The 14,720-nt window shown below is 37.2% G+C and overlaps 1 protein-coding gene across 5 annotated transcripts in view; it reads right to left on the bottom strand.

Moving 5' to 3' along the window:
• Positions 1 to 14,720, bottom strand: part of MSRA (methionine sulfoxide reductase A) — a 461,700-nt gene that overhangs the window by 47,650 nt on the left and 399,330 nt on the right. For 4 of the 5 annotated variants that reach the window (XM_016959072.4, XM_016959075.4, XM_054656519.2 and 1 more), the window contains one exon: positions 999 to 2,446. The exons of the other annotated variant lie outside the window; for it this stretch is intronic. In XM_016959072.4, coding sequence (XP_016814561.1) covers positions 2,420 to 2,446 — 27 coding nt within the window. In that variant the 3' untranslated portion in view covers positions 999 to 2,419. Of the gene's footprint in view, positions 1 to 998; positions 2,447 to 14,720 lie in introns of those variants that run through there. 5 annotated transcript variants of the gene reach the window in all.

Raw genomic sequence — 14,720 nt, 5'->3', positions numbered from 1 at the left:
ATTGATCTGAGAACGTATTTAACACATCCACACATCAATAAGGAAAAGGAGAGACAATCAACCAAGAAATGAGCACAAGGGCTGAACAAACACCTCAAAGAAAGAGGATGTTCAGTGGCCAATAAAAATGTAAAAATGTGCTAGACTTGTTAATTATCTAGAAAATGCAAATTAAGACCACACTGAGATAACTCTGTAACCTTTCAGAAAAGATAACATTACAAATATTGATACATTGAGCATTGGCAGCATGTGAGCAAACAAGAACTTTCAAAGTCTGCTATTAAGAGGGCAAATAATTGGAAACCACATTCTCCGCATCTACTACAGATGGGAATATATTAGCCTGTGACAGGAGCTCTACTTGTAATTATCTACCTGTATGAGTTTCCCATGGCTGCTATAACAAATCGCCACAAATTTAGTGACATAAAACAACATAAATGTATTACTCTACGGTTGCGGTCAGAAGTCCAAAACACCTCTGACCAGGCTCAAATCAAAGTGCTGGCAGGAGTCAGTAAGGGATGTTCCATTTTCTTGTCTTTTCCAGATTTCAGAGATGTTCCACATTCCTTGGTCCATGATCCCTTCCTCCATCTTCAAAGTCAACATCAGGCCAAGTTCTTCTCATGCTGACCTCTCCCTGGTCCTCTTTTCTGCCTCCGTTTTTGACTTATAAGGAATTTTTGTAATTACATTGGTCCCCTTTAAATAATGCAGACACCCTCCCCATCTCAAAATCAACTGATGAGAAACCTAAATTTCATCTGCAAACTTAACTCCCCTTTGCCATGTAAGCTAACATATTCGCAGGTTCTAGGAATTAGACTGTGACCATCTTTGGGTCAGGCGACACTCTGCCTACCACAATACCCAAGAGAAACTCTTACACATGTAAACATATACATGTTTACAACATACACAAGGCAACATGTGCAAGAAAGCCTATAGCAGCGCTGTTCAGAGCAAGACTAAACAAAACAAATACCTAATAATTGAGTGCTAGAGGGCTCAAAGTGATGTTTATTCATATAATAACAAAAGAATCAGCCATATGCAACAATATGGATGAATTTTAGCAATGGAAGGTTAATTATAATTAAGACAAAAGATTACATATAGAATGATACCCATCTTATAATATTAAAAACATCTAAAATAGATTCCTATTTGTTCTAAAAATAGATACAGTCCTAGAAATATATGTATATTATATATAATTACTACATACAGATATCTATAGATACATGTTTCTAAATGCCTGTAGATATCTATAGTAATTAAATCACATAAAAGGATATCAAGGGCAAGCAAGTCATGAATATAAGACTCAAGATGATGTTTAATATGGGATAAAGATCGAGGATAGTTGTTGATGGTGATAATATTGTTAGATATTACATTTCAGCTATTGTTTAGGTAATTGGTTCATGGTTGCCTATTGAATTATTAAACATAAGGCTAGGTGGTGCAGTGGCTCATGTCTGTAATCCCAGCACTTTGGAAGGCCGAGGCAGGCGAATCCCTTGAGCCCAGGAGTTTGAGACTAGCCTGGGCAACATGGCGAAAACCCACCTCTACAAAAAATACAAAAAATTAGCCAGACATGGTGGTGTGTGCCTGTAATCCCAGCTACTCGGGAGGCTGCGGTGGAAGGATCACTCTAGCCCGAGAAGCAGAGGTTGCAGTGAGCCAAGATCGAGCCACAGCACTCCAGCCTGGGAGAAGAGTGAGACCCTGTCTCAAAAAAAAAAAAAAAATTAGAATAAAATAGAAAACACCTAATTTCTTTTTAAAACCATGTATGAACCAGTGACAAATGTTTATGAACAAAAGATAAGGATTAATATCATTCTGTGCAGCTGCATGCCAATACAAGACAGTCTCTGTTTTTGAGAATCTGATAGTTTAATGAGGGAGATAGTCATATAAACAAATATTTTCTTTTCACTGTGATTAGTGCTTTACAGGTGTGTGGTTTCAGGTGCTTGGACAGCACAGAGGACACACCAGTTGCCAGGTGTGGTCCAGGAGGGATTTACAAAAGATATCAAGGCTACACTTCATGAAGGGATGTGTCAAGGGCAGAGAACCAGAACTGCAAAGACATGGAGGCAAAGAAGGGTCCTGTGTTTTCATATCTGAAAAATAACCATGACTCATATTCTTTTGCTAGGGGTGCCATAACAAAATACCGCAGGTGGGCAGGCTTCAACAACAGAAATTTACATTCTCACAGTGCTGGAGACTGAAAGTCTGAGGTCAAGGTGTCAGCAGGGCTGGTTTCTACCCAGGCTTCTCCCCTTGGCTTGCAGATGGCCACCTTCTCTGCATCCTCACGTGGTTTTATGATGTGTACTTGCATTCCTGGTGTTTCTCTGTTTGTCCAACAGGTATCTGTTGTATCTAAGTGGTGTTATAATGTTGGGACAAGCCTGCGTGCCTGAAAGAAGAAACTTACATGTGGCTTAGTGAGGGCAGTGTGCAGGGTCTCAGCTCTACATAGAGTCCTTATTCTTTAGAAAATATGCTTCTCCTCTGGTTTTGTATCAATCCCTTGTCTGGAACTCCCTGGGGTGCCACCTGCCTCTCTGCTTTTTCTTGTTAAAGCATGAAGCTAACGCTGCCTCTTCTGCTGCAGGAAAGGACTTTGCCACCCCTTCCATTCCAAAGGATGCTTGTAAGTCTGCCTCCAGCCAAGTTTAAAATATGAGCATCAGAATGTTCTTCTGATGGATTCTTCTTGACCCCTTCCAAGATAACCTAGAAAGCAAGACATATTTGGGGCTAACACACCCTTTCTAACTAAACGCTGGCCTTGGCTTCTGACTTTTCCAAAGGGAGCAAAGCCATCTGCTCAGCAAGCTTCCAAAATACAGGCGGAGATCTCCTTAACTGAGATTTTTAAAATCTTAGTTGCTATGGTGGGACGATCACAAAGAGAATTGAAGGACAGATATTATTGCACAGGATCAAGGTCATGACCCTGACCAATGACAGAGAAGAAAGGAGGCAGAGCCCTGACCCCTGCATGCCTCATGCTCTGTATACTTGACTGATCCATGGACATAGCTGAGGCCAATACTGGTGCCAGGGCAGGAACTACTGGCTCTTATGTGAATCATTGCCCATGTCCCCAACACACATGATGAGAAAGACATTTGGTCTTGAGACAACAGACAGTGTAATCACTGGTGTCACTGAAGCAAGACAGAATGCTAAAGTAATAGAAGCAGACGGTGCTGGTGCCTGGCTGCAATTCATTCAGCAGGGATTAGTGCCTCACATGACACGCTGTCATTCTGGAGCAGAGATGGGTTTGCTATCTACCCACCCTGGCTGTTTCGTTTTAGCTCATTATTGACATTTCAAAGACATTCTGCAATTTGGATCTGTATTTTCACTCTGATCCAGTGGTGGTTTAATAAGATCCTTGTAAATTCACAGATTATTTTAAAAGTGTTTTATTTTTGTATTGTTATTGATTTCTAGCTTTATCCTATTGTGGTTGGAGAATGCTGTGGGTATTATTGCTAATTTTTTTAATTTAGTGAGATTTTCATTGTGGCCCAAAATATATTCATTTCATAACTGATATGCTTTGGCTGTGTCTCCACCCAAATCTCATCTTGAACTGTAGTTCCCATAATCTTCCCCATGCATCATGGAAGGGACCTGGTGGGAGGTAGCTGAATCATGGGGGAGGATCCCCCCATGCTATTCTCATAATAGTGAGTGAATTCTCACAAGATATGATGGTTTTATAAGGGGCTTTTCCCCCACTTCACTCTGCACTTCTCTCTCCTGCTGCCGTGTGAAGAAGGACCTGTTTGCTTCCCCTTCTGCCATGATTGCAAGTTTCCTGAGGCCTCCCCAGCAATGCAGAACTGTGAATCATTTAAACCTCTTTCTTTATAAATTACGCAGTCTTGAGCAGCTCTTTATAGCAGCGTGAGAATGGACTAAAACAATAATGCTCAATGTGCACTTGGAAAGAAGGCAAATTTTTCATTATTGGATTTTGCAACTTCGATATATATATTTATGTGTTCTAGCTTACTGATAATGCTAGTTTTTCCACATCCTTACTCAATTTTTTGGTCCACTTGATTTGTATAGGTATGGGAGAGATGTTTTAAAATTTCCAAAAATATTAATAACTTATATCTTCATTGCACATTGTAGCAGTAAACATGAACTCTCCTTTGTTCTTTCAATGACTTCCCATCTTCATTTAATTATGTTAAGATGTTGAATATCAATATATCATAAAACTTACCTCTTATGCATTTGCCTTGTATGTCTTTTATCTCAATCTGAAAGTTTGTTCTATTTTTTATATACTAGTCTTAGGGTTGTCCAGAGAAACAGAACCAGTAGGAGGACAGATGTAGATATAGATACAGACAGATAGATTTATTATAAGAATTTGTTCATGTGATTATAGGTGCCAAGAAATCTCACAATCTGCCATGTGCAAGGTGGAGAACCAGGAAAGCCAGTGGTGTAATTCAATCCAAGTCCAAAGGTCTAAGAAACTGGAGGGCAGGGAAAGGAAGGAAGGCAATAATAGTTTAAGTCCTAGTCTGAAGGTCTGAGAACCAGGAGTACTGATGTCTGAGGATGGATGTTCCAGTTCAAACAGGAAGCAAAGGTGTCCTTCCTCAACCTTTTTGTTCTATCTGTGCCCCCAACAGACTGGATGATGCCCACCCACATTGATGAGGGCTGGTCTTCTTTATTCAGTCTACAGATTCAAATGCTCATCTCCTCTGGAAACACCTTCTCAGACGTGCACCCAAATAATGTTTGAACAGCTATCTGGGCATCCTTTAGCCCAATCAAGTTGAGGCATAAAATTAAGCATCACAGTACTGTTCCTATTTCCTCTGAATTTTTTATCATCCTCCTATAGCTATATTGTCAAAACATTACACTATTATATACTATATTGCCTTCTTCACTCTATCTTAAGGTCTTAGTTCTACTGCAAGTATATTATATGCTCACTATCCACCCTTATATAATACCTCTCAAATTATTTTGGCAGGCTCAAGTTTGTTCTGTAGTAGATTCCTTAGAAAAGGTTTATGGCAACAAAATTTTCTGAGCTCTGGTATGTTCACAAAGTTGAATGTGGCCTTTATAATTTGAGGTCAGTTTGGCTGGATATAAAATGCTTGGCATAAATTTTCTTTTTATAAATATTAAGTATAGGATTCTGTTTTCTTCTAGCCTAAAGCACTTCTGTCAAAAAGTCTAAGGTCAAACTCATTTTCTTTTTCTTAGGAATGATATGACCTTTTAGCTTGGATGTTCAAAGGATTTTTTTCTTTTTCTTTAAGCCAAGTAGCTATATTGAAACAGTGGCTCTCAGAGTGTGAACCATGAACAACACATGGGGGTTCCTGAACCTTCCAGTGGACTCATTAGATTAAAAACTATCTTCATAATGATACATTTGCCCTTTTTAATTTTGTTGATATTTGCAATGACAGTCCAAAAGAAATAGTGTCTGATCATGAATCAAGGCTCTAGAAACAAATTATAGTATTAGTTACCAAATTCCTCACTACCAATCACTCACAGTACTAAAAAAATGCGTTTTACTTAAGAATATCCTTGATGAAGTACTAAAAATGATTAATTGTATTAAATGTCAATGCTTGAATATACATTTTTTGAATACTCTATGTGAAGAAATGAAAATTACACACCATGGATTTCTGCTCCACACCTGAAGTGTGATGATTAGCTCAAGGAGAAGTGTGTGTGAAATTGTTTGAGGTGCAAGTTGAACTTGGCACGTTTTTCAAAAAAAACCATTTTTTCTTCAAAGAACAACTTAAAGACAAACTATCATTATTTGGATGTGGATATTTGGCAAGCATTTCTTGAAAATTAATAAAAGTAATCCTGTCATTTAAAAATATTTACTGCCAATGATAACACTGAACTTTCAGGCACACTTCACAATTTCAGAAAACTCGGTATTCATAGCCAGCACCATGAGCTTGACAGCTTCCCAAACTTAAAGGTTTGTGTTTCAAAATTTTTCAATAGCTTTTGGGGAACAAGTGGTTTTTTGTTACATAAATTAATTATATATTCTGAGATTTTGGTGCATCCTCCATACTCTACAGTGTACCTAATGTCCAGTTTTGTATCCCTGGTCCCCCTCCCACCACCCCCTTAGTCTCTAAAGTTCATAATACTAATATCACTCCATACGCCTTTGCATACTCATAGCCTAGTCCTCACTTATAAGTGAGAACATACGGTTTTTGGTTTTCCACTCCTGTGTTACTTCATTTAGAATAATGGCCTCCAGCTCCATCCAAGTTGCTGCAAAATATATTGTTTCATTCCTTTTAATGGCTGATTACTATTCCATGGCGTATACATACCACATTTTCTTTATCCACGCATTAGTTCATGGGCACTTAGGGTTGGTTCCACATCTTTGCAATTGTGAAATGTGCTGTTATAAACATGCGTATACAAGTGTCTTTCATATAATGACTTCTTTTCCTCTGGGTAGATACCCAGTAGTGGGATTGCTGGATCAAATGGTAGAATCTACTTTTAGCTTTTTAAGGAATCTCCATACTGTTTTCTATAGCGGTTGTGCTAATTTACCCTCCCATCAGCAGTGTAGAACACTCCCTTTCCCTCACATCCACACCAACATCCACAAAACAATGCATGTTTTTAATAATGGCCATTTTTGGAGGAGTAAGGTGGCATCTTATTGCAGTTTTAATTTGCATTTCCTTGATGATTAGTAATGTTGAGCATTTTTTCATACATTTGTTGGCCATTTGTATATCATCTTTTGAGAAATGTCTATTCATGTCCTCTGCCCGCTTTTAAATTGGATTGTTTTTTTCTTGGTGATTTGTTTGAGTTCTTTGTAAATTCTGGATACTAGTCCTTTGTCAGATGTGTAGTTTGCAAATATTTTCTCCCATTCTGTGGGTTGTCTGTTTATTCTGCTGATTATTTCTTTTGCTGTGCAGAAGCTTTTTAGTTTAATTAGGTCCATTTATTTATTTTTGTTTCGTTGCATTTGCTGTTGGGGTCTTAATCATGAATTCTTTGCCTAGGCTGATTCTAGAAGATATTTTCCAATGTTGTCTTCTAAAATGTTTTTTAGTTTCAGAGCTTATATTTAAGTCTTTGATCTATCTTGAGTTGATTTTTGACTTAAAGGTTTTTATAATAAGATTGGTGATGATGCTGATGAATCTGATTTTTGAATATTGTATCACAAACTGTGTGAACATTTGGTAAATCTGCATAGCAGTGAACCAACATTTTCCAAATAATGCCTGTTTGATGCTATAAAATAATGCATAAGTAAAAGATCCACAAAAAGCCTGATAAATGTTAATATAACAGAGTATGGAAAGCTCACTGATTTGGCTATAGATTCCATACTGCAACTGACCTTTAAAAATGACCACTTTTCAAATTTTGGAATAGTATCAAGAAATATCCACAACTATCTAAAAAGGCTGTGAAAATAGTCTTCTCTTTCCGAACTACATATATGTGAAAGGCCAGATTTCCTTCATATACTTCAACCAAATGATATAATGCCACAGATTGAGTGCAGAAGCACACTGAAGAATCCAGCTGTCTTCTATTAAGCCAGTCTTTAAAATAATTTGAAAAAAGGTAAAACATGCCACAGTTCTTTTTTTGTGTGTTTTGGAAAATACAATTATTTTTATAAAGTATTTTATTTATATTATCAAAAATGGTTTATTATTTTAAAATCAATAAATACATTTTAACTTTCTCAGTGTTTTCTAATATGATAAATATTAATATATGTAACCCATGTAAATATGAGATCTTTGGGATTATCAAGAATTGTTAAGACTGTATAGACATCCTAAAAGGAAAATGTCTGAGAACTACTATATTTAAATATGTCTCAATTTTGAGCATTTTGGACTGATTTTTCCAGCTCAGTAGTGTGTCCTTTCAATATATAGGTTAAAGCTTTCCTTTATTTCAGGATATTTTTAACAAATATAACTTTCAGTAATAATCCTTTGCCCATCGCTTTTTTTCTTTAGGAAAATCTATTATACATATGTTAGATATTCATTATCTACTATATCAATCAATTACTTGGAAAAAATTAATCTGTTTTTCAAATTTTTTTCTGTTTCTATCTTTGTATTCCGTATTATCCGTATAGTACAATCCATAGAGGCATTTTGGTTACGTTAATTCTAGTTTAGTCCTCATTACTTTAGTGGCTTTTTCATTTGAAATATTTCCTTATCGCTGTTATATCTCTTTTCCATTTTTCCTTTTGGCATATTATCAATTTCTAACTCTGATTTGTGCTGTTCTTTAATAGCTTTTTTCATTTAAAAAATTTATTTGATATCATTTGTATATATTTGGTGATGGTTCCCATGTATTTTATAATCATATTTTCTGATGTGCCATGATTGTCAACAGAAATATTAGTCTGCTGATTTTTTCATTTTTAAAAATAAATGTGTGAGTTAAACTCAGTATTTTCCTTCTGCTCATGTTTTAATGAGATGGTACAGTAAGGAGCTTCTCAAATGGCTTCCAATTATGCCCACATGCTCGTATTGACTACCGTACACCCTTCTCTTCCCCTGAGTACCTTGCTTCTAATCAATAGCATACTCCACATGGAGGGGATCACACTTCTCAATGATTAAAATACTAAGGATTCTGGCTTCCATCTCGCTGGCAGACACACTCCCTTGCTGGCTGTTATTAAAGCAAGTTTCCATGTGGAGGAGGCCACTTGGCAAGAAACTGAGGGCAGCATCCAGCCCACGGCCACCTAGGAACTGAGTCCCTCGGTCCAAGAGCCCTTGAGAAACTGAAATTTGGCCAGCAACCTTATGAGTTTGGAAACAGATTCTTCCTCCAGTTAAGGATCCAGATGAGATCCCAGCCAGGATGAGGTGACACTTCGACTGCAGCCTGTGAGAGACCATGAAATCTGAGCTATGCCCAGATTTCTCACCTGCAGAAACTGAAGTAATAAACACGTGGCTTTTGTAAGGTGCTAAACTTACGGTAGTTTGTTACACAGCAATAAATAACACAGATGGGTTCTCCTATGCTCTTTGGAGAAGGGTAGCTTTTATAATTTCACAGCTCTGGCTCTCTGGAATTGTGACCACAAAATACCGAATAAAGTATTATATTGAATTAATCTCTCCTGTAAAGGCATTTAATGACTATGTCAACATTTCAAATGCTGTGTTGTAACTAGAGAGTGGAATCAGCTTCCAATGTCATTTCATTAAATAAAAGCCATGTGAAAATTGTGTGAAATTTGTTTAAAATTTAATTATACTAAAATCTTAAAGGAGAAGAACTTCTGGCTATGGCTTAGTGATGAAGTCAGCAAATTTTCTTCCTAAAAAGCAATTGTAAAGCTGGACAAAATTAACAAAACCATCTTAGCACTCTGGAAATCAAAGGCATATAATAATCTGAGAAGTAGCTTTGCTTGAAAATGTGCTGAGCTTCAGGTACGAACTGTGGGAATCTTGCCCTGTGGCTGTTTGCATACCTCCCAGCTTGGCTGACACAGAAGTTCTGCTGTGACAGAACTGTAAGAACTGGAAGATTCTCTGCCACAGTGGAAGGAGACTCAATAGATTCTTAGAGGAATGAATAATCTTGGTGGTAGATTAGCAGGGAAGTCCAAAGGCTCTACTAGCTTGAGTTCTGGTAATGGTTGAGACAAACATATTCTTGGATTAAGCTGCACATATGTACCCCAAAGACCAGAGAGGGGCTGAGCTATCCACACATTCCTGGCTGACCCTGGGGCTGTGTTTATGCACAGAGGAGACATGAGAGGGCTTGCTAGAAAGTAAACGCCAGGGAAGACTTTAAAATGGCTGAACTTTGAATGCACTTTGCTAATCAGACATAGATGAATTGGCAAATGATGGAAGCCTTACTGGATAAAGCTGTTTGAGCCCAACCTTATCTAATCAACTGCTTGGCCACCATGCTACACGGACACAAGATCAACCCAGAGGAAGTCAGACTGAAAAATGAAGAAGCAGAGACATCAGAGTCTATACATCATAAGGAAAATAGATTTCACCAATTGAGCCCAGGCAGATTACTAGACAAAAAATAAAGAAACATACAAAAGCTCCAAAATGACAACTGTAACAATTTTCTGGGGAAAAAACAAGCATCTAGAGTTGTTACAATAAACACATAGAGTATCCCTTATGTAAAATGCTTGAGACTAGAAGTGTTTCAGATTTTGGATTATTTTGGATTTTGGAATATTTGCACATGCAAAATGAAATATCGTGGAGATGGGACCCAAGTCAGTCTTAACACAAAATTTATGTATGTTTCTATATACCTCATATACATAGTCTGAAGGAAATTTTATATAATATTTTTAAAAATCTGGTGCATGAAACAAAGTTTTAACTGCATTTTTGATGGCAACTACGAGGTCAGGTGTGGAATTTTCTACTGTGGCATCATGTCAGCGCTCAGAAACTTTTGGATTTTGGAGAATTTCAGATTTCAGATTAGGGATATTCAACTTATATTTAAAATGTGTAGTTTTTATCCAAAAAATTTATAACATATGCAAAGAAACAGCAAAGTGTGATCCATACTCATGAAAAAAAGTTAATAGTCTCTTAGTATCTACAGATGTTGGATTTAGCAGACAAGAACTTAAAAGCAACTGTTATATTTAAATTACTAAAGGGGACCATTTTCAAAGAATTAAAGAAAAGTAGAACAAAAATGAATTAACATATAGAGAATTCCAGTAAGGAGATAGATGTTGTAGGAGAAAGATCCAAATGTAAATTCTGTACTTGAAAGCAACAAACGAAATAGAAATTCACCAGATGGGTTCAACAGCAAGTTCTAGATGGCAGAAGAAATAATGTGTGTGAAGATAGATCAACAGAAAGTATCCCATCTTAAAAACAAAGTAAATGCTATTGAATAAAATAAACAGAGATTCAGAGACCTGCGAGACAAAGCCACATATGTATAATGGAAGTCTCAGGAAAGGAGGAAAGAGAGAAAAGTACAGAGAAAATATTTTAATAAATATGGCCCCAAACTTCCCCATTTTGATGAAAAATACCAGAATACATGCAAAATAGCTCCAAAAACTCCATATAAAATAAATATAAAGATATTCACACCTAAACCCATTATATTTAAATGACTGAAAGTCAAAGAGAAAAAAAAATTCAAAAGAAACAAGAAAAAAAATGGACTCTATTTATATTTCTAGGGAGCTATCATCATGATTAATAGCTCACTTCTCACCTGAAACAATGGAGGCCACGCAGTAAAGAACATATTCAAAAGCACTGAAGGAAAAAACAATTATCAACCGAGAATTCTATACTCGCCCAAGCTACCCTTCAAAGATGGGGCAAAATAGAATTCTGGTGCTGGACAAAATGAAGTAGATACACTTCTCCCTGTTTTAGCTAAGTACAGCTAAAATCCCTGAACATTATAAACAAGACAAGTATAAAGAGACTCTGAAAGGTGGCGAGAAAAGGCAGATCACTTCGGTATCTCAGGACCTGAGGAATGAGAAAGTGATGAGTTCCATGAATTCCCCTGTTGTTTCCTGTATCCCAAACTGACTGCTGGAGACATCAGCAACCTGAGAACACCAACAAGAGCAGGCCAAAAAAGCCCCAAGAAAAGTCTTCTCTCTCTAGCCAAATTACAAGAAAACGAGCAATCTAAAAATATACAAAAGGAAAAGAGGAGAAGGCTGAAAAAGCGTTTAAAGAAATAACGGCTGAAAAAGTCCCAAATTTGCCAAAATACATAAATCTATATATTGAGAAACTGAATGAATGCCAAATAGTATAAATCCAAAGAAATCCATGCCAAACCACAACATAATAGAGCTTCTGGAAACTAAATTCAAAGAAAAAGTCTTTAAAGAGGCAAGAGAGGAATAGCACATTATCTATAGCAGAACAAAGATTCAAACACTGTAGATTTCTTACCAAAAATCATGGAAGCCAGAAGGAAGTAGCACAGTTTTCAAAAGCTGAAATAAAAATAGTGTCAATGTGAAATTCCACATCCAGCAAAAATATCCCTCAGGAATAAAAGAGAAATCAAGATATGTTCAAATAAAGGAAAACTAAAAGAATGTGTTACAACTAGACCTATCCAAAAAGAATGCCTAAGAAAACAGAAAGAAATAAAAAAATAATAATAAATTTTGTGAGACCAGTCTAGGCAACATGGTAAAATCCTATCTCTACTAAAAAAAATACATAAATTACGCTGGCATAATGGCATGTACCTGTGGTCCTAGCTACTTGTGAGGCTGAGGCAGGAGGATCACCGGAGCCTAGGAGGTCGAGGCTACAGTGAGGAGCCAAGATCACGCCACTACATTCCAGCCTGGGTGACAAAGCAAGACCTTATCTCAAAAATAAATAAATGAATACATTTTGTAACTTCAGGAAAAAAGGAAAAACAATGAAAAAAGTAAAAATAAGTATAAAGGCCAGATGTGATAACTCTCATCTATAATCTCACCACTGTGGGAGGCTGAGGAGGGAGGATTGCTTGAGCCCAGGAGTTTGAGACCAGCCCTAGCAACATAGTGTGACTCAAAAAAAAAATAAAATTAAAAAAAATTAGCCAGAAGAGGTGGTGCACACCTGTAGTCCTAGCTACTCAGGAGGCAGAGATGGGAGGGCTGCTTGCGCCTGGGAGGCTGAGGCTGCAGTGAGCCATGACGGTGTCCCTGTACCCCAGCCTGGGCAACAGAATGAGACCCTGTCTCCAAAAAATAAATAAATAAATAAAAGACTTTCCTCCTCCTGTTTTTCCTTCTTCTTTTCTTTCTATTTATTTATGTATTTATGTATTTATGTTTGACACAGAGTCTTGCTCTGTCACCAGGCTGGAGTGCAATGGTGCGATGTTGGCTCACTGCAACCTCCATCTCCGGGGTTAAAGTGATTCTCCTGCCTCAGTCTCCTGAGTAGCTGGGACTACAGGCACGTACCACCATGCCCAGCTAATTTTTGTATTTACTAGAGATGGGTTTCACTATGCTGGCCGGGCTGCTCTCGAATTCCTGATCTCAAGTGATCTACCCGCCTCAGCCTCCCAAAGTCCTGGGATTACCAGTGTGAGCCACTACACCCAGCCTCTGTTTTTCTAACTTGTGTTTCATCACTGATGACAAAGTTATAATATTGTCTGATGTTCCCAATGTATAAAGAGAAAATATTTAAGAGAATTATATTATAAATGGAGAGGGTAATGAATCTTAAATGGCGGGATGCTTTCTATACTTCACTTGAACTGGTAAAATGTCAAGATCACTACAGCATAAGGAATTATGTAACACTTACGAGTAACCCATTAAAAATCTACACTAAGATGTACTCAAAAACACTACAGACATCTAAAAAACATTCAAGTAACCCAAAAAGGACAGGAAAAAGAAACAGACAAAACAGAGAAACACAAAAGAAAACAAAAATGAAGCCAAAATAAAGACATTCCTAGATAAACAAAGACTAAAAAAAATTATTGGTAGCAATTCAGCCTTATAAGAAACACTAAATACTTTGGGAGGCTGAGGGGGAAGGATTGCTTAAGACCAGCAGTTTGAAGCCAGCCTGGGCAACATAGCAAGATAGCAAGACCCTATCTCTACAAAAAAAATTTTTAAAAGGAGAAATATTAAAGCATTTTCTTCAGATTGAAAAAAAAAGGCACAGAAAAAAAGTACCATAAACAATAAATAATTGAGTTACTACAAGGGACTCTCTAAATATACTTTATGTGTTGCCTTCTTTAAAATACAAAGAATTAGATAAAGAAATAATTATAACCTTGTATGGTTGTTACCATGACATATCTACAGGACCATCTATATGACAATAATGGCACAAAGAGTGGGGGATACAGCTATACTGGGGCAGTGTTTCTATCTTTTACCAGAACTCAGTTAGTATTAAGATAAAGCTGACTGTGGTTAAATATATGTATTGTAATCTCTACCACAACCACTAAGAAAATAACTTTAGGCTGGGTGCAGTGGCTCACGCCTGTAATCCCAGCACTTTGGGAGGCTGAGGTGGGTGGATCACTTGAGGTCAGGAGTTGGAGACCAGCCTGGCCAACATGGTGAAACCCCATCTCTATTGAAAAATACAAAAATCAGCTGGGTGTGGTGGCGGGTGCCTGTAGTCCCAGCTACTTGGGAGGCTGAGGCAGGAGAATTGTTTGAACCCGGGAGGCGGAGGTTGCAGTGAACCAAGATCGCACCATTGCACTCCAGCCTGGGAGACAGAGCAAGACTCCTGTCTCAAAAGAAAAAAAAGAAAGAAAGGAAAGAAAATAAATTATATAGCTAAAAAAAGCAAGAGATACTTTTCATTGGAATACTAAAATATGTATTTAACACAAAATAAAGCAGTAAAGGAGAAATAGGAGAACAAAAGAAAGACCTACAGACAAAAAATGGCAAAATAGCAAATGTAATCCAACCATATCAATAGTTATATTGAGTTAAGGGCCTATGCTCACTTTTTGTTTTTGTTTTTTGGTGATGTTGTTTGTTTGTTTTTTGCACGTGGCTATTCAATTATCCCAGAACCATTTGTTGAAAAGACTATCTTTTGCCCTATTGATTTGTTAGCATCTTT

This window comes from Pan troglodytes, chromosome 7 (assembly GCF_028858775.2).
Source record: "Pan troglodytes isolate AG18354 chromosome 7, NHGRI_mPanTro3-v2.0_pri, whole genome shotgun sequence".
Lineage (NCBI taxonomy): Eukaryota > Metazoa > Chordata > Mammalia > Primates > Hominidae > Pan > Pan troglodytes.
The sequence above is the reverse complement of the archived record's forward strand: the minus strand, read 5'-3'. Positions and strand labels throughout refer to the sequence as shown.